This window comes from Ranitomeya variabilis, chromosome 2 (assembly GCF_051348905.1).
Source record: "Ranitomeya variabilis isolate aRanVar5 chromosome 2, aRanVar5.hap1, whole genome shotgun sequence".
In the NCBI taxonomy this organism is placed as follows: Eukaryota; Metazoa; Chordata; class Amphibia; order Anura; family Dendrobatidae; genus Ranitomeya; species Ranitomeya variabilis.
Genome location: NC_135233.1, coordinates 6,718,230 through 6,745,941, shown reverse-complemented (window position 1 = coordinate 6,745,941; position 27,712 = coordinate 6,718,230). Strand labels below are relative to the sequence as shown.

The 27,712-nt window shown below is 54.7% G+C and overlaps 1 protein-coding gene across 7 annotated transcripts in view; it reads right to left on the bottom strand.

Annotated features, from left to right (window-relative positions):
* TJAP1 (tight junction associated protein 1) overlaps nt 1-27,712 on the bottom strand; it is a 52,689-nt gene that overhangs the window by 11,028 nt on the left and 13,949 nt on the right. For 4 of the 7 annotated variants that reach the window (XM_077281905.1, XM_077281908.1, XM_077281906.1 and 1 more), the window contains 8 exons: nt 17,420-17,523; nt 17,138-17,192; nt 16,777-16,919; nt 14,577-14,605; nt 8,774-8,935; nt 8,630-8,696; nt 5,551-5,580; nt 5,179-5,286 (listed from right to left, as the gene is read on the bottom strand). In XM_077281905.1, coding sequence (XP_077138020.1) covers nt 5,179-5,286; nt 5,551-5,580; nt 8,630-8,696; nt 8,774-8,935; nt 14,577-14,605; nt 16,777-16,893 — 513 coding nt within the window. In that variant the 5' untranslated portion in view covers nt 16,894-16,919; nt 17,138-17,192; nt 17,420-17,523. The remainder of the gene's footprint in view (nt 1-5,178; nt 5,287-5,550; nt 5,581-8,629; nt 8,697-8,773; nt 8,936-14,576; nt 14,606-16,776; nt 16,920-17,137; nt 17,193-17,419; nt 17,524-27,712) is intronic. The other 3 variants (XM_077281912.1, XM_077281911.1, XM_077281909.1) reach the window with 1 other exon arrangement.

Genomic DNA, 27,712 nt, shown 5'->3' with positions numbered 1-27,712 from the left:
GAAGCATGAAGTGCTCTACAATGTCCTGGTAGACGGCTGCGCTGACTTTGGTCTTGATAAAACACAGTGGATCTACACCAGCAGATGACATGGCTCCCCAAACCATCACTGATTGTGGAGACTTCACACCAGACCTCCAGCAGCTTGGATTGTGGCCTCCACTCTTCCTCCAGACTCTGGGACCTTGGACCACTGACAACAGTCCGGTTCTTGTTCTCCTTGGCCCAGGTAAGACGCTTCTGGCGGTGTCTATTGGTCATGAGTGGCTGACACAAGGAATGTGACACTTGTAGCCCATGTCCTGGAGACGGCTGTGTGTGGTGAAGCAATGACTCCAGCAGCAGTCCGCTCCTTGTGAATCTCCCCCACATTACTGAATGGCCTTTTCTTAACAATCCTTTCCAGGCTGCGGTTATCCCGGTTGCTTGTGCACCTTGTTCTACCACACTCCATTAATATTCTTGGATACAGCACTGTGTGAACAGCCGGCTTCTTTAGTAATGACCTTTTGTGGCTTCCCCTCCTTGTGGAGTGTGTCAGTGACGCCTTCTGGACATCTGTCAGGTCAGCAGTCTTCCCCATGATTGTGGAGCCACTGAAACAGACTAAAGACCTTTATAAACACTTAGGAGCCTTTACTGGTGTTTATTGTTAATTATTCTAATTTACTGAGATAATGACTTTTCGGTTTTCATTGGCTGTAAGCCATAATCATCAACATTAACAGAAATAAACACGTGAAACAGATCACTGTGCGTAATGACTCTATAGAATAGAGGAGATTCACTTTTTGTGTTGAACTGAAATAAATTCACTTTGTGATGATATTCTCATTTAGTAAGAAGCACTTGTAAGTATACACAAGATAAAGGTAAAAGCATCGTTCCATTACTCTTGATAGTGTCTCAGAGGCCTCAATGGAGCCATTGCTTCACATGAGACTGTACCTTGACTTATAGCATATGTTAATTTGTGAATGCCTGCTGACTGACAAACTACAGTGGGCTGATGCAATATGCACAACGAAGGATAAATATCCAGAATATTTGAACAATCAAACAACGCAAGATTACCGCCCCCACCTTCCTCCAATCCTGTGGAAGAATGTCCTGAATGGGAGCTGTGGATATAAAGTCTCTGGCTCCCTCTGTAAAGAGACAGTATTCAGGAACAGCCCAATGACCAATGGCACCATCTGGTGGAATACAGGTCTGATCTTCTGCCCATCACTGAACCCACAGACATTTGGAGGACCCCAGTTGGGACTGTACTATCTTGTTGCCGGCTGGTGCTACGGCTGCGATATCTGTTATCTGGATGTGAGGAACTATCTTAAAGGGAACCTGTCACCTGAATTTGGCGGGACAGGTTTGCGGTCATATGTGCGGGGTTTTCGGGTGTTTGATTCACCCTTTCCTTACCCGCTGGCCGCAATACTGGATTGTTCATGCTGTGTCCTCCGTAGTACACGCCTGTGCAAGGCAATCTTGCCTTGTGCACGCACAGTATGCTTTACCCAACTGCGGGCAAAGCCAAAAAGCATTAGTGTGCATGCGCCGGCGCACTATGTCCCGGAACACAGCGAAATACTTCCGGGACATAGTGCGCCGGCGCATGCGCACTAATGCTTTTCGGCTTTGCCCGCAGTTGGGCAAAGCATACTGCGCGCTACGGAGGACACAGCATGAATTTCAATCCAATATTGCGGCCAGCATGCAGCCAGCGGGTAAGGAAAGGGTGAATCAAACACCCGAATACCCCGCCCATATGACCGTCCGTAAACTTGTCCCACCAAATTCAGGTGACAGGTTCCCTTTAAGGACGGTTGTTGCCAGCTGGAGTGGAAGTCGTGCCACAGTCATGGTATGGAGCATGGACTGGGACTGTAGACTATACCAGCAGCAGATCCAAAAGCAGTGGGCCAACCTAAAGTTGGGAGATAGTTCCACTGCCCCCGTACCAGGCGAGGCTCACTATCGGCCCCAGGATGGGATGTTGTCGACTGCAGACATTGCATTGTGACCATCTCCCCACAATTGCTTTAAGACCATGGATGTAAGGAACAAAAAAAAAGTTGCATTGTTAACCTGTCTAGGTGATTATTACAACCCACAACCTCACATCTTCACAGTCAATAAAATAAAAGTATCTGAAATCTGCAACCACGAGGACCGGTGATGGGAGGAATTCTACACTCAACAGTGAGATTACCGAATAAAGAAGGAGAAGTAGTGGAAAGATGGAAATGAAGGATGGAGAAGTCACTGATCTGTACAGGATGAAGTCTGAGCCTCAATCAGAAACCTCAGCACCTCCGACCTCGGCTGCTGCCACTGAAGTTATTAATGGTCGTATAAGGAAGGTTCTTAACTCATCTGTACAAATCATCAGGATCCACTGCCAACCCCTCCTGTGTAATCACCGACAATGACGTTTCCTATGTGCTCAATGGAGACAAGTCCGGAGACGCTGCCAACAACTCCTGTGTAATCACCGACCAATGACGTCCCCTATGTGCTTGATGGAAACAAGTCCACGGGAGTAGGTTCAGGTCACACATTCGCTCAGAGTAAAGGGAGGAACATGCGGCCCTGGGATGTCATGTGGAAAAACGGTTTCTGTAACACTGGAGAAATGGCTGTACTGCTGGTTCTACCACCAATCAAAGTAACACCAAAAGGTTAGTGACCAGGAATGAAACCTTGAGGGGTTTGGCTAGCGAACATTATACCCCACAACATAATGTTGGGGAGTAGGACCAGTATGACATCCCCTCGTGAAGCCTCTTCATGGCGCTCCCCACATGGCCTCATCAGATTAGGAGACTGGCGTGCAGTGTTCTGGTCTGTACTGCAAGTGACAGTCACATACCAAGAGTAAGGAGTTACTGAGCGTCTACACAAACCACCAAAAGACAATGGGTGCCAGCCAGACGTCCGGCTACAAAAGTCCACGGACCCCACACCACCGTTCTCAAAGGCCATCATGGAGTAGATCACGACCGCAATGGAGGCTGGAGAGGAGGTCTGTCCTGAGCGAGGAGTCTGGCTTTTGTATGGGACACAATGATGGCTAGAGTTTGGTCAGGAGACCATGTGGGCAGCACCATGAAGAGGCGTCACAAGGGAAGGTGGAAGTGTCCCAGGTGCCATTTTTCCCACATGACAACCCCAGGTCTCATGTTCCTCACATTACGGTGAGCCGCCTGCGTGGCCTAAACCTGCTACCGTGGCTGCAGGGTCTCTGGACTTCTCCATCAAGTACATGGGGACATCATAGGTCGGTGATCACACAGGAGCTGCCAGCAGCCTCTCTGGACTTGTCTACATCGGGGACATCATTGGTCGGTGATTACACAGGAGCTGCCAGCAGCCTCTCTGGACTTGTCTCCATCAGGGACATCATAGGTCGGTGATTACACAGGAGCTGCCAGCAGCCTCTCTGGACTTGTCTACATCGGGGACATCATTGGTTGGTGATTACACAGGAGCTGCCGGCAGCCTCTCTGGACTTGTCTCCATCAGGGACATCATTGGTCGGGGATCACACAGGAGCTGCCGGCAGCCTCTCTGGACTTGTCTCCATTGTGGACATCATTGGTCGGTGATTACACAGGAGCTGCTGGCAGCCTCTCTGGACTTGTCTCCATTGGGGACATCATTGGTTGGTGATTACACAGGAGCTGCCGGCAGCCTCTCTGGACTTGTCTCCATTGGGGACATCATTGGTTGGTGATTACACAGGAGCTGCCGGCAGCCTCTCTGGACTTGTCTCCATTGTGGACATCATCGGTCGGTGATCACACAGGAGCTGCCGGCAGCCTCTCTGGACTTGTCTCCATCAGGGACATCATTGGTCGGGGATCACACAGGAGCTGCCCGCAGCCTCTCTGGACTTGTCTCCATTGTGGACATCATTGGTCGGTGATTACACAGGAGCTGCTGGCAGCCTCTCTGGACTTGTCTCCATTGGGGACATCATTGGTTGGTGATTACACAGGAGCTGCCGGCAGCCTCTCTGGACTTGTCTCCATTGTGGACATCATCGGTCGGTGATTACACAGGAGCTGCCGGCAGCGGATCCTGATGATTTGTACATTCAGCGGCAGAGCAGTCCTCATACGACCATTAATAACCTCAGTGACAGCAGCCGAGGTGCCCGAATCTCTGCACAAGGATCAGACTCCGGACTGGAGAATCCTGATGATGATAATTCTGTTTCTCCACCATTTGCCGATCAGTGACGTCTCCGTCCGGTGATCACCAAGCACCACTTTTTCTGGGGAAGAGCTGAGGCAGGTTTATAGGTGGCAGCTGACAGAGCTTTTCACCATGTAAATCTCTGCGCTGGGGCTCGAGCACACAACCCTACTGGTGCACCGAAAAGACCGAACTGAGGAGCTCAACCATGGGGGCTGCTGCCATCTTGGTCCACAGGCGGAGCTTACAAGGAGATCGAGATGTTCGCTATGTACTGCAGTATATAACATAAGCCATCAATCGCAGGTTCCCGTCCCCTGAGGGACTTAAAAAAATAAATAAATAATAAGAGGGAAAAATAAGATTACAGTTTTTCAAAATATAAAATTAGAAATAGTTAATTTCTATTAAAAACAGAAAACAAATACCACAGACCGACATCGCCAAAATACGATATGAACCCTACAGTATAAACCATAAAGGGATAAACATAAATCGCCAGAATTGCAGTTTTTCGTCTACCTCACTTCAAAAAGAATAAAATGCAAATAGGAGACGATTAAAACCACCGAACCTACAACAAAAATAGTATTCATAGACCATCGGCTCGGCACGAAAACAAGCCCTCGCCACGGGCCACAACCTCCATGGCTCGCAGAAAGATTTTGGGTTTTTTTACTACAAACTACAGATTTTCTTTTTCACCACTTAAATAAAATCTATGAAAGTTTGATGTTGTCATTGGACTGACCAGGACAATGTTACTGCACAATGAGAACCAAAAAATAAAACCCCCAAAACTGTCAGAACTACGTGCTTTTCACCAGCTCATTGACCGGGATAGATATATATATTTTTTTTTTTAACACTTTTCAGAACATTATACGAATGAGGTCTCTGAAAACTACGACTCATCACACAAGAATCAGGCCTCATACGGTCCTCATACGGTCTCCAGCAAGGAGAGGAGGAAACGCACGTTCAGCTCCTCCAGCTTGTTGACGGTCGTCTTGGCGTCCAGCAGCTTATTTGTCAGCTCCACAATCTCCCAGTCCAGGGTTTTTCTGTCCATCTCGGCCTTCTTGATCTAGAAATGACAGAAGGCAGGAGGTCAGTGACGGCGTGGAGCAGACGGAGGGCGGGGGAGGTGCAGCCATGAGGAAACACATGAGGTCATACGGGTGACATACAGGAGAACCCAGAGTGGCAGTCATACCAGAGGTGTCACTATTAACACCAAGGATACCATAGAGGGAAGACGGGAGAAAAAGGGGATGTTCTGGAGAAATAACACACAAATCCAAAAATTATCCTTCCCCCCCCCCGTCCCGTAACCGCTACCAAACGCAACTGAATAGATCCAGCTCTGACTGAAAGAGGCCTGCAACAGCGCGAGACAAAGAGAAAGAAAATTACATGTAAGATATAGCAGAGCTCAACGTGCGGCACTCACTGTTCCAGCACCACAACCACGCCGTCAATGGGCCTCATTCGCTCCACCTTCACCTTGGACACCGTCAGCCGGGCCTCATTCACTTCACCTTGGACACACCGTCAGCAGGGCCTCATTCGCTCCACCTTCACCTTGGACACCGTCGGCCGGGCCTAATTCACTCCACCTTCACCGTGGACACACCGTCAGCAGGGCCTCATTCACTTCACCTTGGACACACCATCAGCCGGGCCTCATTCACTCCACCATCACCTTGGACACACCGTCAGCCGGGCCTCAGTCACTCCACCTTCACCTTGGACACAGCGTCAGCCGGGCCTCATTCGCCCCACCTTCACCTTGGACACAGCGTCAGCCGGGCCTCATTCGCCCCACCTTCACCTTGGACACAGCGTCAGCCGGGCCTCATTCGCCCCACCTTCACCTTGGACACACCGTCAGCCGGGCCTCATTCGCCCCACCTTCACCTTGGACACACCGTCAGCCGGGCCTAATTCACTCCACCTTCACCTTGGACACAGCGTCAGCTGGGCCTAATTCACTCCACCTTCACCGTGGACACAGCGTCAGCCGGGCCTCATTCACTTCACCATCACCTTGGACACAGCGTCAGCCGGGCCTCAGTCACTTCACCTTGGACACACCATCAGCCGGGCCTCATTCACTTCACCTTCACCTTGGACACACCGTCAGCCGGGCCTCATTCCCTCCCACCTTCACCTTGGACACACCGTCAGCCGGGCCTAATTCACTCCACCTTCACCTTGGACACAGCGTCAGCTGGGCCTAATTCACTCCACCTTCACCGTGGACACAGCGTCAGCCGGGCCTCATTCACTTCACCATCACCTTGGACACAGCGTCAGCCGGGCCTCAGTCACTTCACCTTGGACACACCATCAGCCGGGCCTCATTCACTTCACCTTCACCTTGGACACACCGTCAGCCGGGCCTCATTCCCTCCCACCTTCACCTTGGACACACCGTCAGCCGGGCCTCATTCCCTCCCACCTTCACCTTGGACACAGCGTCAGCAGGGCCTCATTCACTCCACCTTCACCTTGGACACACTGTCAGCCAGGCCTCATTTGCTCCATCTTCACCTTGGACACACCGTCAGCCGGGCCTCATTCGCCCCACCTTCACCTTGGACACACCGTCAGTTGGGCCTCATTCGCCCCACCTTCACCTTGGACACACCGTCACCTGGGCCTAATTCACTCCACCTTCACCTTGGACATGCCATCAGTTGGGCCTAATTCGCTCCCCTTCACCTTGGACACACTGTCAGCCGGGCCTCATTCCCTCCCACCTTCACCTTGGACATGCCATCAGCCGGGCCTCATTCCCTCCCACCTTCACCTTGGACACGCAGTCAGCCGGGCCTAATTCACTCCACCTTCACCTTGGACACACCGTCAGCCGGGCCTAATTCAATCCACCTTCACCTTGGACACATCGTCAGCCGGGCCTCATTCGCCCCACCTTCACCTTGGACACACCGTCACCTGGGCCTAATTCACTCCACCTTCACCTTGGACATGCCATCAGTCGGGCCTAATTCGCTCCCCTTCACCTTGGACACACTGTCAGCCGGGCCTAATTCGCTCCACCTTCACCTTGGACATGCCATCAGCCGGGCCTCATTCCCTCCCACCTTCACCTTGGACACGCAGTCAGCCGGGCCTAATTCACTCCACCTTCACCTTGGACACACCGTCAGCCGGGCCTAATTCAATCCACCTTCACCTTGGACACGCAGTCAGCCGGGCCTAATTCACTCCACCTTCACCTTGGACACACCGTCAGCCGGGCCTAATTCACTCCACCTTCACCTTGGACACACCGTCAGCCGGGCCTAATTCACTCCACCTTCACCTTGGACACACCGTCGGCAGGGCCTCATTCGCTCCACCTTCACCTTGGACATGCTGTCGGCCGGGCCTCATTCGCTCCACCTTCACCTTGGACACACCGTCAGCCGGGCCTCATTCAATCCACCTTCACCTTGGACACGCAGTCAGCCGGGCCTAATTCACTCCACCTTCACCTTGGACACACCGTCAGCCGGGCCTAATTCACTCCACCTTCACCTTGGACACACCGTCAGCCGGGCCTAATTCACTCCACCTTCACCTTGGACACACCGTCGGCAGGGCCTCATTCGCTCCACCTTCACCTTGGACATGCTGTCGGCCGGGCCTCATTCGCTCCACCTTCACCTTGGACACACCGTCAGCCGGGCCTCATTCACTTCACCATCACCTTGGACACAGCGTCAGCCGGGCCTCATTTGCTCCATCTTCACCTTGGACATGCTGTCGGCCGGGCCTCATTCACTTCACCAGCACCTTGGACACACCGTCAGCCGGGCCTCATTCCCTCCCACCTTCACCTTGGACACACCGTCAGCCGGGCCTCATTCACTCCACCTTCACCTTGGACACACTCCGTCAGCCGGGCCTCATTCACTCCACCTTCACCTTGGACACACCCGTCAGCCGGGCCTCATTCCCTCCCACCTTCACCTTGGACACACCGTCAGCCGGGCCTCATTCACTCCACCTTCACCTTGGACACACCGTCAGCCGGGCCTCATTCACTCCACCATCACCTTGGACACACCATCAGCCGGGCCTCATTCGCCCCACCTTCACCTTGGACACGCCGTCAGCCGGGCCTCATTCGCCCCACCTTCACCTTGGACATGCTGTCGGCCGGGCCTCATTCGCTCCCCTTCACCTTGGACATGCTGTCGGCCGGGCCTCATTCGCTCCCCTTCACCTTGGACACGCTGTCAGCCGGGCCTCATTCCCTCCCACCTTCACCTTGGACACGCTGTCAGCCAAATAACTACAACAGCCATCCACTACACATTCACCATCCTACAAGAATTGCTCCTGCAGCCAGATGTCAGAAATATGGAGAACATTTCTGCATGTGCTACCATTAAAGCAGGAGCTCTTCAGAGTCTTACCAGGGTGTGTAACTTTTCCTCCAGGTCCTGGTTGGTCCTCTGAGAGGCCGTGTAGCTGTTCTGTAACCTGCAGGACAGGAGGTGATGGTGGGATCGAGGGTGACGGGTGATGGGATGACAAAGTTCCAGCTCCACATCAATTACCTGCGGAACTTGTCCTTAAGTTTCTCCAGCTCCTCACGATTACGACTGAGCTCCACCTCCAAATAATGTCGTCCGGCATCCACCTCGTGCTCCATGGCCTCCATTTTGGTTGTGGCGTAGGCCAGACGCCTGCGCAGCTCATCATTCTGATGCTGCAGAAAGCTGCAAGGAAGAAAATGCGTGAAGCACCGAGACGGATCACCCACCATCCCTGTGCCCGGCCGGAGGTCAACGCTATAAGACGGTCATCTGAGCTAAATCGAGATGGCGGAATGACAGGATGGGGTTAATTCTATGAGGCAGATGGCATTATACATAGGGTTGGGGACAACGACCTCCGATGATCATGGGGGAGGGGCAGCATCATGTTCTCAGGATGTGGAGATCTGGGGGTATAAGGGTGAACAGAGCTGCCGCGATGTGTGCGCCACGTGTATATGGTACAGGCAGAGAATGAAATCCAGACACCCAACATACAGCTCGCGCCCCGAGATGCCACATCGTCCTCCATGAGGCCAGCCTCCATGTCCTCAGTCTGCAGCATGGAGCTCTGCTGGCGAGAACTCATCAGATATCTACCGCATCGTGATGGACACATCCTCCTGCTACATCCTTCCTCGCTCTTCTTTACGGTGTTTGATCCGATCTTTACCATCACCAGACATGACTTCCATTATTCAGATGAACAATCAGCCACCGCTCCTATGACTGCTCTTCTTGTCCGACGTCTATATTATGAAGGTGTCGATTTTCACGTTCACACTCCTACAACAAATCGTCTAAAGCTCGAAACAACCCATTGAGAAAATCCACTACACGGTCTAATGTCGGGATGATGGGCCAATAAGGTTCGGGGAGTCAGCCATGTTGTCACCTTTCTCCTCAGACCGATTTAGTTTTGTTTGATTTTAAAAAGCCAAAGATCCAAGAAAACTAGAAGCGGAAACCAGGAACAGAACTGCGATCTGACTGCGAGAAGAGGAGGAGGAAGCCCAGAAAGTCCTCCGAGGAAGGTGAAATGGCTGGAGAAACACCACACACATCACTGCCGCCCTCCACCATCACACACACCCCCATGTATCATACACACACACACACCCCGTGTATCACACACACACTGTATCACCCCCCCCCCCCCCCGTGTATCTCACACCCACACCCCGGTGTATCACACACACACCCCCCCCCGTGTATCACACACACACACTCCCCGTGTATCACACACACACACCCCGTGTATCACACACACACTGTATCACACCCCCCCGTGTATCTCACACCCACACCCCCATGTATCACACACACACTCCCCGTGTATCACACACACACTCCCCGGGTATCACACACCCAGTGTATCACACACCGTATTACACACACGCACACCCGTGTATCACACACACCCCCGTGCATCACACCCCACCGTGTATCACCCCCCCCCCCGTGTATCTCACACACACCCGTGTATCACCCCCCCGTGTATCTCACACATCACTGCCACCGTCTACTATCACACACACCCGTGTATCTCACACACCCCAGTGTATCTCACACACACCCGTGTATCACACACCACTGCCACCGTCTACTATCACACACACACCGTGTATCTCACACACACCCGTGTATCACCCCCCCGTGTATCTCACACACACCCGTGTATCACCCCCCCGTGTATCTCACACACACCCGTGTATCTCACACACACCCCCGTGTATCACCCCCCCGTGTATCTCACACACCACTGCCACCGTCTACTATCACACACACCCCCGTGTATCACACACCCCCGTGTATCACCCCCCAGTGTATCACACACACCCCAGTGTATCTCACACACACCCGTGTATCACCCCCCCCGTGTATCTCACACATCACGGCCACCGTCTACTATCACACACCCCCGTGTATCACCCCCCCGTGTATCTCACACACCACGGCCACCGTCTACTATCACACACACCCCCGTGTATCACACACACCCGTGTATCACCCCCCAGTGTATCACACACACCCCAGTGTATCTCACACACACCCGTGTATCACCCCCCCGTGTATCTCACACACCACTGCCACCGTCTACTATCACACACACCCCCGTGTATCACACACCCCCGTGTATCACCCCCCAGTGTATCACACACACCCCAGTGTATCTCACACACACCCGTGTATCACCCCCCCCGTGTATCTCACACATCACGGCCACCGTCTACTATCACACACCCCCGTGTATCACCCCCCCGTGTATCTCACACACCACGGCCACCGTCTACTATCACACACACCCCCGTGTATCACACACACCCGTGTATCACCCCCCAGTGTATCACACACACCCCAGTGTATCTCACACACACCCGTGTATCACCCCCCCGTGTATCTCACACACCACGGCCACCGTCTACTATCACACACACCCCCGTGTATCACACACCCCCGTGTATCACCCCCCAGTGTATCACACACACCCCAGTGTATCTCACACACACCCGTGTATCACCCCCCCGTGTATCTCACACATCACGGCCACCGTCTACTATCACACACACCCCCGTGTATCACACACACCCGTGTATCACCCCCCAGTGTATCACACACACCCCAGTGTATCTCACACACACCCGTGTATCACCCCCCCGTGTATCTCACACATCACGGCCACCGTCTACTATCACACACACCCCCGTGTATCTCGCACACCACGGCCACCGTCTACTATCACACACACCCCCGTGTATCACACACACCCGTGTATCACACACCACGGCCACCGTCTGCTATCACACACACCGTGTATCACACATTTCTTACACTGTTGAAGTAAAACAAAAGCAGATTTTTGATTGGCATTAGTTTCTCTGTTAAAACAAAAGCTGAGCTCCGATTGGTTGCTGTGTGGAACAAGGACACATTTCCTTTATAGAATGGACAGGTTGTGGTTTCCATGGCAGCAGTCTGTAGATTTCTTGTCTCCATATTTTGAGAGGAAATATTTGTCTCCTTACAGATGACATTGTATTTAGAGATGAGAAAATAACGGTCTATGACGACACCACCATTACTTTACCTGGGTAACCGGACGTTATTACAACCGTTTATCTGTAGCATGTCAAGATGTCATACACCGCCTGTAACACGCCTGGATGTCATACACCGCCTGTAACACGCCTGGATGTCATACACCGCCCGTAACACGCCTGGATGTCACACACCGCCCGTAACACGCCTGGATGTCACACACCGCCCGTAACACGCCTGGATGTCACACACCGCCCGTAACACGCCTGGATGTCATACACCGCCCGTAACACGCCTGGATGTCACACACCGCCCGTAACACGCCTGGATGTCACACACCGCCCGTAACACGCCTGGATGTCATACACCGCCCGTAACACGCCTGGATGTCACACACCGCCCGTAACACGCCTGGATGTCACACACCGCCCGTAACACGCCTGGATGTCATACACCGCCCGTAACACGCCTGGATGTCACACACCGCCCGTAACACGCCTGGATGTCATACACCGCCTGTAACACGCCTGGATGTCATACACCGCCTGTAACACGCCTGGATGTCATACACCGCCCGTAACACGCCTGGATGTCACACACCGCCCGTAACACGCCTGGATGTCACACACCGCCCGTAACACGCCTGGATGTCACACACCGCCCGTAACACGCCTGGATGTCATACACCGCCCGTAACACGCCTGGATGTCACACACCGCCCGTAACACGCCTGGATGTCACACACCGCCCGTAACACGCCTGGATGTCATACACCGCCCGTAACACGCCTGGATGTCACACACCGCCCGTAACACGCCTGGATGTCACACACCGCCCGTAACACGCCTGGATGTCATACACCGCCCGTAACACGCCTGGATGTCACACACCGCCTGTAACACGCCTGGATGTCATACACCGCCCGTAACACGCCTGGATGTCACACACCGCCTGTAACACGCCTGGATGTCACACCGCCCGTAACACGCCTGGATGTCATACACCGCCCGTAACACGCCTGGATGTCACACACCGCCTGTAACACGCCTGGATGTCACACACCGCCCGTAACACGCCTGGATGTCATACACCGCCTGTAACACGCCTGGATGTCACACACCGCCCGTAACACGCCTGGATGTCATACACCGCCCGTAACACGCCTGGATGTCATACACCGCCCGTAACACGCCTGGATGTCATACACCGCCCGTAACACGCCTGGATGTCACACACCGCCCGTAACACGCCTGGATGTCACACACCGCCCGTAACACGCCTGGATGTCATACACCGCCCGTAACACGCCTGGATGTCATACACCGCCCGTAACACGCCTGGATGTCATACACCGCCCGTAACACGCCTGGATGTCACACACCGCCCGTAACACGCCTGGATGTCACACACCGCCCGTAACACGCCTGGATGTCATACACCGCCCGTAACACGCCTGGATGTCACACACCGCCTGTAACACGCCTGGATGTCATACACCGCCCGTAACACGCCTGGATGTCATACACCGCCTGTAACACGCCTGGATGTCATACACCGCCCGTAACACGCCTGGATGTCACACACCGCCCGTAACACGCCTGGATGTCATACACCGCCCGTAACACGCCTGGATGTCACACACCGCCCGTAACACGCCTGGATGTCACACACCGCCCGTAACACGCCTGGATGTCATACACCGCCCGTAACACGCCTGGATGTCACACACCGCCTGTAACACGCCTGGATGTCACACACCGCCTGTAACACGCCTGGATGTCATACACCACCCGTAACACGCCTGGATGTCATACACCGCCCGTAACACGCCTGGATGTCACACACCGCCCGTAACACGCCTGGATGTCACACACCGCCCGTAACACGCCTGGATGTCATACACCGCCCGTAACACGCCTGGATGTCACACACCGCCCGTAACACGCCTGGATGTCACACACCGCCCGTAACACGCCTGGATGTCACACACCGCCTGTAACACGCCTGGATGTCACACACCGCCTGTAACACGCCTGGATGTCATACACCGCCCGTAACACGCCTGGATGTCATACACCGCCCGTAACACGCCTGGATGTCACACACCGCCCGTAACACGCCTGGATGTCATACACCGCCCGTAACACGCCTGGATGTCACACACCGCCTGTAACACGCCTGGATGTCACACACCGCCTGTAACACGCCTGGATGTCACACACCGCCTGTAACACGCCTGGATGTCACACACCGCCTGTAACACGCCTGGATGTCACACACCGCCCGTAACACGCCTGGATGTCACACACCGCCTGTAACACGCCTGGATGTCATACACCGCCCGTAACACGCCTGGATGTCACACACCGCCTGTAACACGCCTGGATGTCACACACCGCCTGTAACACGCCTGGATGTCACACACCGCCGGTAACACGCCTGGATGTCATACACCGCCCGTAACACGCCTGGATGTCATACACCGCCTGAAACATGCACACAGTACCACTCCTCCTGCGTGGCTGTGCTTCACTATGGTGACTGCTCTGGTGTCCTAGATTCAGCAGAGGACGTCACCGGTAATGTAATGTATGCCTCATGACTAAAAGGGGCCGAGGGCATGATCAGGGTAAGAGGAGGATTTTGGGGCAAAATGATGGCAACAGAAGGAGGAGGAAATCAAGAGGCAGGAATAAAGAGAAGAGGGGGTCAAACAGGAAAGCAGAGGACTGGGGGAGGGGTGAAGAACAGACGGAGTAAGAGGGGCGACAGGTGGAAAACTTACTGAATTCTGTCGGCTTCGGTCACGGCCTCCTGTGAACAGAGAAGATCAGTCACTGATCAAGCAGTTGTCACCGTCCGGGGCGCTGTCACACCGTCCGGGGCGCTGTCACACCGTCCGGGGCGCTGTCACACCGTCCGGGGCGCTGTCACACCGTCCGGGGCGCTGTCACACCGTCCGGGGCGCTGTCACACCGTCCGGGGCGCTGTCACACCGTCCGGGGCGCTGTCACACCGTCCGGGGCGCTGTCACACCGTCCGGGGCGCTGTCACACCGTCCGGGGCGCTGTCACACCGTCAGCGCTCTCCTTATAACTTCTCATTCTGGGGTGCGATGCAGGTATCAGAGGTCTGGGAGAGCGGAGGGCACCATTACTCACATGACCCTCCTGTCTCCAACCTCATCATGAGTGTCTGCTACATCCAAGCCCCTCATAATATTCATACCAGACCACCGAGCAAAGTTGTGATTATTACTTTCAGGGGCCGTCACCCATGAACAGGGAACGATCTTTCAAGCAGGGGCTCGGGATGCTGGGAGCAGTAGTGGCAGGAGACAGTAACCATGAGGAGAGGGGAAGAGAGGGAACCTAGGAGAGGATGCCCAGACGGCGGGAGGGCCTAGAGTGCCGCCATAGAATGCGGGAGGGCCTAGAGTGCCGCCATAGAATGCGGGAGGGCCTAGAGTGCCGCCATAGAATGCGGGAGGGCCTAGAGTGACGCCATAGAATGCGGGAGGGCCTAGAGTGACGCCATAGAATGCGGGAGGGCCTAGAGTGACGCCATAGAATGCGGGAGGGCCTAGAGTGACGCCATAGAATGTGGGAGGGCCTAGAGTGCCGCCATAGAATGTGGGAGGGCCTAGAGTGCTGCCATAGAATGCGGGAGGGCCTAGAGTGCCGCCATAGAATGCGGGAGGGCCTAGAGTGCCGCCATAGAATGCGGGAGGGCCTAGAGTGCCGCCATAGAATGCGGGAGGGCCTAGAGTGACGCCATAGAATGCGGGAGGGCCTAGAGTGACGCCATAGAATGCGGGAGGGCCTAGAGTGACGCCATAGAATGTGGGAGGGCCTAGAGTGCCGCCATAGAATGTGGGAGGGCCTAGAGTGCTGCCATAGAATGTGGGAGGGCCTAGAGTGACGCCATAGAATGCAGGAGGGCTTAGAGTGACGCCATAGAATGCGGGAGGGCCTAGAGTGCCGCCACAGAATACAGGAAGGCCTAGAGTGCCGCCGAAGACGGTGGGAGGGCCTAGAGTGCCGCCGAAGACGGTGGGAGGGCCTGGAGTGCCGCCGAAGACGGTGGGAGGGCCTAGATTAGTTCTATGGGAAAGTGGGGGCACTAACCTTGTAGCGCGCAGCAGTAAGAGAAGGTGATGTCCTGGGTGAGGGGCTTTTGCCCTCAGGACTCCAGTGAGAAGCAGAAGAGAGGGACTCTGTGTCCAGGAAGCCCTGCTCGGATGGAGAGTGACACGGCTCCTTGCTGTGTGAGGCGGCTTCATGTCTCCTGTCTGCTGACTGCCTCCTGCCCACTGCCCTCCTGTGCCCTGTCCTCCTACCATGCCGCTCTTCTGCTGGGCGCCCACATCCGTTGCCAGGTGTCCTGACGGACAGGGGAGCCTCGTCGTTGGTGCTTCCCCCCCTTCTCTGGGCCTTTTGCTGGTTGGTCGGGCTCAGCACTCGGGAGGTAATCTCATCCAGAAACCTGGAGAAGTTGGTCTTTTCCTGCAGGGTCTTGTGGTCTGGGGAGGGGGATCCTGGGTGGGATGGCGAGCGCAGTGTATCTGGGTTCAGGGCACCAGGCTGCTTCAGGATGCTCTTCAGAGGCTGATCGCTGGATGAGTGCTGGGCTTTCTTGGGGGCCAGCACCTCGGCAGGCTCTTTAAACACCAGGCTACGGTTCTTGCTCTCCATCTTTCCCACTTCTGACGCAGCAATGTTCTCTTCACTGTGGCTTAAGAATTGTCGCAGTCCCATGAGCCTTTTGGATTTGCCCACCTTCCCCTTACCCCTGAGGGACTTTACCCTTCGAAGCAGGGTCCGCGGTTTGCTCCTACCCCTGCCCTCCCATTCTGCTTCCTTCTCATTGCTAGAGGCTATGGACCAGGAGGAGGAGCAGCTCAAGTGGTCTGAAGCATCCAGCTCCACCGCCTCGGCTCGGCTGAAGCACGTGCGCTGGTTCCCAGCTAATGCACCTGTGGTTACCTGACTACTCAGCTGCTCCATCACCTCCTCCCGCGCTCCAGGTGGCTCATGGCGGACCTCGCGGTGCTGCGGCGGAGCCTTACGGTACGGCTTCTTAATGGGGGCTGTGCTGCTCATCCTGAGCTGCTCTACGGGCACCGATCCTATGGCAGAGTAAGAACAGTCAGAGGCTGCACACTCAGGGCACCGGGGCGGCAGACTGAGCACAGCACACACATCCAGAGCCACAGGCAGAATATTGATCCCTCCAGGAGGAGGCGACGCTCACTGGGGAAAGATCAATCGGACAGGCAGGACAACAGGAGGAGGCCAAGCTGGCGTCATACACTCCACACCTCCAGGGGCACCAGAATGTACTCACCACATACAAAACTACACCCTGGGTCAGACGGGAGCTCCGCAGCGTGTCAGGAGGCCTGCGGAGAAGCACAAGTAACGGTAGGAGCACAAGACCCCGGAAAAAAGGGGGTACAAAACTAACTCGGGGGGAGAGAGGAGGCACAGACGACCGGATGGTGAAGGACCCTCACACTACTTCACATTTACTACGACACAAAGAATGAGCCAATATGAACCTAGGGGGCACAGCCAGGGGCAAACCCTCCAGGGAGCCGGGCGCGAGGCTGGGCAGGGGTCTTCTCACCTGTGAAGGGTACAGCATCCCGCTCCCACCTGCTGCCATCTGGGTGATGTCGCTGGAATCTGCTCCGCCGTCTGTAATTCAAGATGCAGGAGACGGCATTGTGCCTGCGAAACATGAGGAGACAAGTATCATATCCCCCACCTGTGCCCGCAGCCCCCTCACCATCCTGCAGCAGTTCTATATCCTCCAGCAGGGGGCACTGTCACTATACATCAGGGGTCTATTCCCCCTGCAGGGGGCACTGTCACTATACATCAGGGGTCTATTGCCTCCGCAGGGGGCACAGTCACTATACATCGGGGGTCTATTCGCCCCAGCAGGGGGCACAGTCACTATACATCGGGGGTCTATTCCCCCCAGCAGGGGGCACAGTCACTATACATCGGGGGTCTATTCCCCCTGCAGGGGGCACAGTCACTATACATCGGGGGTCTATTCCCCCCAGCAGGGGGCACAGTCACTATACATCGGGGGTCTATTCCCTCCGCAGGGGGCACAGTCACTATGCATCGGAGGTCTATTCCCCCCAGCAGGGGGCATCGTCACTATACATTGGGGGTCTATTCCCCCCAGCAGGGGGCACAGTCACTATACATCGGGGGTCTATTCCCCCTGCAGGGGGCACAGTCACTATACATCAGAAGTCTATTCCCCCAGCTGGGGGCACCGTCACTATACATCGGAGGTCTATTCCCCCCAGCAGGGGGCACCGTCACTATACATCGGGGGTCTATTCCCTCCGCAGGGGGCACAGTCACTATGCATCGGAGGTCTATTCCCCCCAGCAGGGGGCATCGTCACTATACATTGGGGGTCTATTCCCCCCAGCAGGGGGCACAGTCACTATACATCGGGGGTCTATTCCCCCTGCAGGGGGCACAGTCACTATACATCAGAAGTCTATTCCCCCAGCTGGGGGCACCGTCACTATACATCGGAGGTCTATTCCCCCCAGCAGGGGGCACAGTCACTATACATCGGGGGTCTATTCCCTCCGCAGGGGGCACAGTCACTATGCATCGGAGGTCTATTCCCCCCAGCAGGGGGCATCGTCACTATACATTGGGGGTCTATTCCCCCCAGTAGGGGGCACAGTCACTATACATCGGGGGTCTATTCCCCCTGCAGGGGGCACAGTCACTATACATCAGAAGTCTATTCCCCCAGCTGGGGGCACCGTCACTATACATCGGAGGTCTATTCCCCCCGCAGAGGGCACAGTCACTATACATCAGGGGTCTATTCCCCCCGCAGGGGGCACCGTCACTATACATCGGAGGTCTATTCCCCCCGCAGAGGGCACAGTCACTATACATCAGGGGTCTATTCCCCCCGCAGGGGGCACAGTCACTATACATCGGGGGTCTATTCCCCCTGCAGGGGGCACAGTCACTATACATCGGGGGTCTATTCGCCCCAGCAGGGGGCACAGTCACTATACATCGGGGGTCTATTCCCCCCAGCAGGGGGCACAGTCACTATACATCAGGGGTCTATTCCCCCCGCAGGGGGCACCGTCACTATACATTGGGGGTCTATTCCCCCCAGCAGGGGGCACAGTCACTATACATCGGAAGTCTATTCCCCCAGCTGGGGGCACCGTCACTATACATCGGAGGTCTATTCCCCCCGCAGAGGGCACAGTCACTATACATCAGGGGTCTATTCCCCCCGCAGGGGGCACCGTCACTATACATCGGAGGTCTATTCCCCCTGCAGGGGGCACAGTCACTATACATCAGGGCTCTACGCTCCAGTAGGGGGCACATCAGGGGTCTATTCCCCCCGCAGGGGGCACCGTCACTATACATCGGAGGTCTATTCCCCCCGCAGAGGGCACAGTCACTATACATCAGGGGTCTATTCCCCCCGCAGGGGGCACAGTCACTATACATCGGGGGTCTATTCCCCCTGCAGGGGGCACAGTCACTATACATCGGGGGTCTATTCGCCCCAGCAGGGGGCACAGTCACTATACATCGGGGGTCTATTCCCCCCAGCAGGGGGCACAGTCACTATACATCAGGGGTCTATTCCCCCCGCAGGGGGCACCGTCACTATACATTGGGGGTCTATTCCCCCCAGCAGGGGGCACAGTCACTATACATCGGAAGTCTATTCCCCCAGCTGGGGGCACCGTCACTATACATCGGAGGTCTATTCCCCCCGCAGAGGGCACAGTCACTATACATCAGGGGTCTATTCCCCCCGCAGGGGGCACCGTCACTATACATCGGGGGTCTATTCCCCCTGCAGGGGGCACAGTCACTATACATCGGGGGTCTATTCGCCCCAGCAGGGGGCACAGTCACTATACATCGGGGGTCTATTCCCCCCAGCAGGGGGCACCGTCACTATACATCGGAGGTCTATTCCCCCTGCAGGGGGCACAGTCACTATACATCAGGGCTCTACGCTCCAGTAGGGGGCACATCAGGGGTCTATCCATGCGGTAGGGGTGCTTTGGTGCCATATGGCAGCTCGGTTGGTGCAGCAGGTGGTACATAGCATGCGCCCCCGCAGCAGAGGTATCTTTGTCTAGGAATCTGCGCCGCTCCTGCTCCACCTCTTATATTGACTCGTGCCTCTAGGGCTTCAGGTGTATCCAGGTGAAGACACGCGTGGTGCTGCCCCGCCCTTTCCTCACCTCTTTATAAAGTTTGTACCCCCCAGCTATGAACAGCGTGCCTGACTCGTACCTACAGGAATGTGAAGAGCGATCATACGCCAGAAACACACTCAGGACAAAACCTCCGTCATCCTCCCACGTCCAGACAAGACCTGGCAGAGCGGTAACCCGAGCGGCGAGACACGGCCTGCGCCCAGATCGGCTCCAGTCACTCGGGATCACAGCTCCGCACTGAGTGGGGCCGCGGGTGGCACACAGGAAACACACACACACGTGTGACCGCCAGAGCGAGCACCCGACACAGGCACCGACTGTGACCAAGAGCCGCCCGTCCCAAAAGGCGCCAGGAATCAGCTCATACTGCGCAACGTGTAGGACAGTGGAGGTTCATCTTCTGTGATACGGCGGCACAAGGTCCCCGACGCCCCCCACACCCAGCACTGCATGCGGCACATTGTCACCGACATCTCCCCCACCCAGCACTGCGCGCGGCACATTGTCACCGACATCTCCCCCACCCAGCACTGCGCGCGGCACATTGTCACCGACATCTCCCCCACCCAGCACTGCGCGCGGCACATTGTCACCGACATCTCCCCCACCCAGCACTGCGCGCGGCACATTGTCACCGACATCTCCCCCACCCAGCACTGCGCGCGGCACATTGTCACCGACATCTCCCCCACCCAGCACTGCGCGCGGCACATTGTCACCGACATCTCCCCCACCCAGCACTGCGCGCGGCACATTGTCACCGACATCTCCCCCACCCAGCACAGCGCACGGCACATTGTCACCGACATCACCCCCACCCAGCACTGCGCACGGCACATTGTCACCGACATCTCTCCCACCCAGCACTGCATGCGGCACATTGTCACCGACATCTCCCCCACCCAGCACAGCGCACGGCACATTGTCACCGACATCTCCCCCACCCAGCACTGCATGCGGCACATTGTCACCGACATCTCCCCCACCCAGCACTGCGCGCGGCACATTGTCACCGACATCTCCCCCACCCAGCACTGCGCGCGGCACATTGTCACCGACATCTCCCCCACCCAGCACTGCGCACGGCACATTGTCACCGACATCTCCCCCACCCAGCACTGCGCACGACACATTGTCACCGACATCTCTCCCACCCAGCACTGCATGCGGCACATTGTCACCGACATCTCCCCCACCCAGCACAGCGCGCGGCACATTGTCACCGACATCTCTCCCACCCAGCACTGCATGCGGCACATTGTCACCGACATCTCCCCCACCCAGCACAGCGCGCGGCACATTGTCACCGACATCTCTCCCACCCAGCACTGCATGCGGCACATTGTCACCGACATCTCCCCCACCCAGCACTGCGCACGGCACATTGTCACCGACATCTCCCCCACCCAGCACTGCATGCGGCACATTGTCACCGACATCTCCCCCACCCAGCACTGCGCACGGCACATTGTCACCGACATCTCCCCCACCCAGCACTGCGCACGGCACATTGTCACCGACATCTCTCCCACCCAGCACTGCATGCGGCACATTGTCACCGACATCTCCCCCACCCAGCACAGCGCGCGGCACATTGTCACCGACATCTCCCCCACCCAGCACTGCGCGCGGCACATTGTCACCGACATCTCCCCCACCCAGCACTGCGCACGGCACATTGTCACCGACATCTCCCCCACCCAGCACTGCGCACGGCACATTGTCACCGACATCTCCCCCACCCAGCACAGCGCACGGCACATTGTCACCGACATCTCCCCCACCCAGCACTGCGCGCGGCACATTGTCACTGACATCTCCCCCACCCAGCACAGCGCACGGCACATTGTCACCGACATCTCCCCCACCCAGCACTGCGCGCGGCACATTGTCACCGACATCTCCCCCACCCAGCACTGCGCGCGGCACATTGTCACCGACATCTCCCCCACCCAGCACAGCGCACGGCACACAGTCCCCGATGCCCAACAACCAGCACTGCACGCAGCACACAGTCCCCGATTCCCAACAACCAGCACTGCGCGCCGCACACAGTCCCCGATGCCCAACAACCAGCACTGCGCGCGGCACACAGTCCCCGATGCCCAACAACCAGCGCTGTGTGCGGCACACAGTCCCCGATGCCCAACAAGCAGCGCTGCGCACGGCACACAGTCCCCGATGCCCCCCACACCCAGCATACACGCGGCACACAATCCCTAATGCCCCCCACACCCAGCAATACACGCGGCACACAATCCCCGATGCCCCCCACACCCAGCACTGCGTGCAGCACACAATCCCCGATGCCCCCCAAACCCAGCAATAAGCACGGCACACAGTCCCCGATGCCCCGCACACCCAGCAATAAGTGCGGCACACAGTCCCCGATGACCCGCACACCCAGCAATAAGCGCGGCACACAATCCCCAATGCCCCCCACACCCAGAAATAAGCGCGGCACACAGTCCCCGATGCCCCCCACACCCAGCGCTGCACGCAGCACACAATCCCCGACGCCCCACCCCACACCCAGCAATAAGCGCGGCACACAGTCCCCTATGTCCCCCACACCCAGCGCTGCGCGCAGCACACAGTCCCCTATGTCCCCCACACCCAGCGCTGCGCGCAGCACACAGTCCCCTATGTCCCCCACACCCAGCGCTGCGCGCAGCACACAGTCCCCGACGCCCCCCACACCCAGCAATAAGCGCGGCACACAGTCCCCAATGTCCCCCACACCCAGCAATACTCGCAGCACACTGTCCCTGACGCCCCCCCCCAAACAACCAGCGCTACATGGTCCCTGATGAACTCAATGGAAAGCGCACACGATCCTGGACCCGTTCACACACTCAGCGCTAAGTACGGCACACGGATCACAACACCTCCACACTCAGTGCTACGCACGGCACAGTGGCACGGATCTGCAGTTCAGCAGTTATGCTTTTGTGGCCACATCTGTTCCATTCTTACTGCAGAGAAGTAACATCCACCATCCTCCTCCGGTGCAGCGTACCATGACCCTGACCATACACCAGGCCCGAGCCCCGAAACCAGAGCCCACAGCTCAAATGTCTGGAAAAACTGCGGCTCTTACATCCAAACAAGACACAAGTGAAACAGGTGAGAAGCAGATTCAATTACACAACAGCCAGAGGCGGAGGAGACACATCTATATTACAGGGGATGAGGAGAGGAGACACATCTATATTACAGGGGATGAGAGGAGGAGACATCTATATTACAGGGGATGAGAGGAGGAGACACATCTATATTACAGGGGATCAGGGGAGGAGACATCTATATTACAGGGGATGAGAGGAGGAGACACATCTATATTACAGGGGATGAGGGGAGGAGACACATCTATATTACAGGGGATGAGGGGAGGAGATACATCTATATTACAGGGGATGAGAGGAGGAGACACATCTATATTACAGGGGATGAGAGGAGGAGACACATCTATATTACAGGGGATGAGAGGAGGAGACACATCTATATTACAGGGGATGAGAGGAGGAGACACATCTATATTACAGGGGATGAGAGGAGGAGACACATCTATATTACAGGGGATGAGAGGAGGAGACACATCTATATTACAGGGGATCAGGGGAGGAGACACATCTATATTACAGGGGATCAGGGGAGGAGACACATCTATATTACAGGGGATGAGAGGAGGAGACATCCATATTACAGGGGATGAGAGGAGGAGACACATCTATATTACAGGGGATGAGAGGAGGAGACACATCTATATTACAGGGGATCAGGGGAGGAGACACATCTATATTACAGGGGATGAGAGGAGGAGACACATCTATATTACAGGGGATCAGGGGAGGAGACACATCTATATTACAGGGGATGAGGGGAGGAGACACATCTATATTACAGGGGATGAGGAGAGGAGACACATCTATATTACAGGGGATGAGGGGAGGAGACACATCTATATTACAGGGGATGAGAGGAGGAGACACATCTATATTACAGGGGACGAGAGGAGGAGACACATCTATATTACAGGGGATGAGAGGAGGAGACACATCTATATTACAGGGGATCAGGGGAGGAGACACATCTATATTACAGGGGATGAGAGGAGGAGACACATCTATATTACAGGGGATCAGGGGAGGAGACACATCTATATTACAGGGGATGAGGGGAGGAGACACATCTATATTACAGGGGATGAGGAGAGGAGACACATCTATATTACAGGGGATGAGAGGAGGAGACATCTATATTACAGGGGATGAGAGGAGGAGACACATCTATATTACAGGGGATGAGGAGAGGAGACACATCTATATTACAAGGGATGAGGGGAGGAGACACATCTATATTACAGGGGATGAGAGGAGGAGACACATCTATATTACAGGGGATGAGAGGAGGAGACACATCTATATTACAGGGGATCAGGGGAGGAGACACATCTATATTACAGGGGATGAGGGGAGGAGACATCTATATTACAGGGGATGAGAGGAGGAGACATCCATATTACAGGGGATGAGAGGAGGAGACACATCTATATTACAGGGGATCAGGGGAGGAGACATCTATATTACAGGGGATGAGAGGAGGAGACACATCTATATTACAGGGGATGAGAGGAAGAGACACATCTATATTACAGGGGATGAGAGGAGGAGACATCTATATTACAGGGGATGAGAGGAGGAGACATCTATATTACAGGGGATGAGAGGAGGAGACACATCTATATTACAGGGGATGAGACATCTATATTACAGGGGATGAGAGGAGGAGACACATCTATATTACAGGGGATGAGAGGAGGAGACACATCTATATTACAGGGGATGAGAGGAGGAGACACATCTATATTACAGGGGATGAGAGGAGGAGACACATCTATATTACAGGGGATGAGAGGAGGAGACACATCTATATTACAGGGGATGAGAGGAGGAGACATCTATATTACAGGGGATGAGAGGAGGAGACATCTATATTACAGGGGATGAGAGGAGGAGACACATCTATATTACAGGGGATGAGAGGAGGAGACACATCTATATTACAGGGGATGAGAGGAGGAGACATCTATATTACAGGGGATGAGAGGAGGAGACACATCTATATTACAGGGGATGAGAGGAGGAGGACACATCTATATTACAGGGGATGAGAGGAGGAGACGCATCTATATTACAGGGGATCAGGGGAGGAGACACATCTATATTACAGGGGATGAGAGGAGGAGACATCTATATTACAGGGGAGGAGACACATCTATATTACAGGGGATCAGGGGAGGAGACACATCTATATTACAGGGGATGAGAGGAGGAGACATCTAAATTACAGGGGATCAGGGGAGGAGACGCATCTATATTACAGGGGATGAGAGGAGGAGACACATCTATATTACAGGGGATGAGGGGAGGAGACATCTATATTACAGGGGATGAGAGGAGGAGACACATCTATATTACAGGGGATCAGGGGAGGAGACACATCTATATTACAGGGGATGAGTGGAGGAGACACATCTATATTACAGGGGATCAGGGGAGGAGACACATCTATATTACAGGGGATGAGAGGAGGAGACACATCTATATTACAGGGGATGAGAGGAGGAGACACATCTATATTACAGGGGATGAGGGGAGGAGACACATCTATATTACAGGGGATGAGGAGACACATCTATATTACAGGGGATCAGGGGAGGAGACATCTATATTACAGGGGATGAGAGGAGGAGACACATCTATATTACAGGGGATGAGGGGAGGAGACACATCTATATTACAGGGGATGAGAGGAGGAGACACATCTATATTACAGGGGATGAGAGGAGGAGACATCTATATTACAGGGGATGAGGGGAGGAGACACATCTATATTACAGGGGATGAGGAGACACATCTATATTACAGGGGATGAGAGGAGGAGACATCTATATTACAGGGGATGAGGGGAGGAGACACATCTATATTACAGGGGACGAGAGGAGGAGACACATCTATATTACAGGGGATGAGAGGAGGAGACATCTATATTACAGGGGACGAGAGGAGGAGACACATCTATATTACAGGGGATGAGAGGAGGAGACATCTATATTACAGGGGATGAGGGGAGGAGACACATCTATATCACAGGGGATGAGAGGAGGAGACACATCTATATTACAGGGGATGAGGAGAGGAGACACATCTATATTACAGGGGATGAGGGGAGGAGACATCTATATTACAGGGGATGAGAGGAGGAGACATCTATATTACAGGGGATGAGAGGAGGAGACATCTATATTACAGGGGATGAGGGGAGGAGACACATCTATATTACAGGGGATGAGAGGAGGAGTCATCTATATTACAGGGGATGAGGGGAGGAGACACATCTATATTACAGGGGATGAGGGGAGGAGACACATCTATATTACAGGGGATGAGGGGAGGAGACATCTATATTACAGGGGATGAGAGGAGGAGACACATGTATATTACAGGGGATGAGAGGAGGAGACACATCTATATTACAAGGGATGAGGGGAGGAGACACATCTATATTACAGGGGATGAGAGGAGGAGACATCTATATTACAGGGGATGAGAGGAGGAGACACATCTATATTACAGGGGATGAGAGGAGGAGACACATCTATATTACAGGGGATGAGAGGAGGAGACACATCTATATTACAGGGGATGAGAGGAGGAGACACATCTATATTACAGGGGATGAGAGGAGGAGACACATCTATATTACAGGGGATGAGAGGAGGAGACACATCTATATTACAGGGGATGAGGGGAGGAGACACATCTATATTACAGGGGATGAGAGGAGGAGACACATCTATATTACAGGAGATGAGAGGAGGAGACACATCTATATTACAGGGGATGAGGGGAGGAGACACATCTATATTACAGGGGATGAGAGGAGGAGGCATCTATATTACAGGGGATGAGAGGAGGAGACACATCTATATTACAGGGGATGAGAGGAGGAGACACATCTATATTACAGGGGATGAGGGGAGGAGACACATCTATATTACAGGGGATGAGGGGAGGAGATACATCTATATTACAGGGGATCAGGGGAGGAGACGCATCTATATTACAGGGGATGAGGAGAGGAGACACATCTATATTACAGGGGACGAGGGGAGAAGACACATCTATATTACAGGGGATGAGAGGAGGAGACACATCTATATTACAGGGGATGAGAGGAGGAGACATCTATATTACAGGGGATGAGAGGAGGAGACATCTATATTACAGGGGATGAGAGGAGGAGACATCTATATTACAGGGGATGAGAGGAGGAGACATCTATATTACAGGGGATCAGGGGAGGAGACATCTATATTACAGGGGATGAGAGGAGGAGACACATCTATATTACAGGGGATGAGGGGAGGAGACACATCTATATTACAGGGGATGAGGAGAGGAGACACATCTATATTACAGGGGATGAGAGGAGGAGACACATCTATATTACAGGGGATCAGGGGAGGAGACATCTATATTACAGGGGATGAGAGGAGGAGACACATCTATATTACAGGGGATGAGACACATCTATATTACACGGGATGAGACACATCTATATTACACGGGATGAGAGGAGGAGACACATCTATATTACAGGGGATG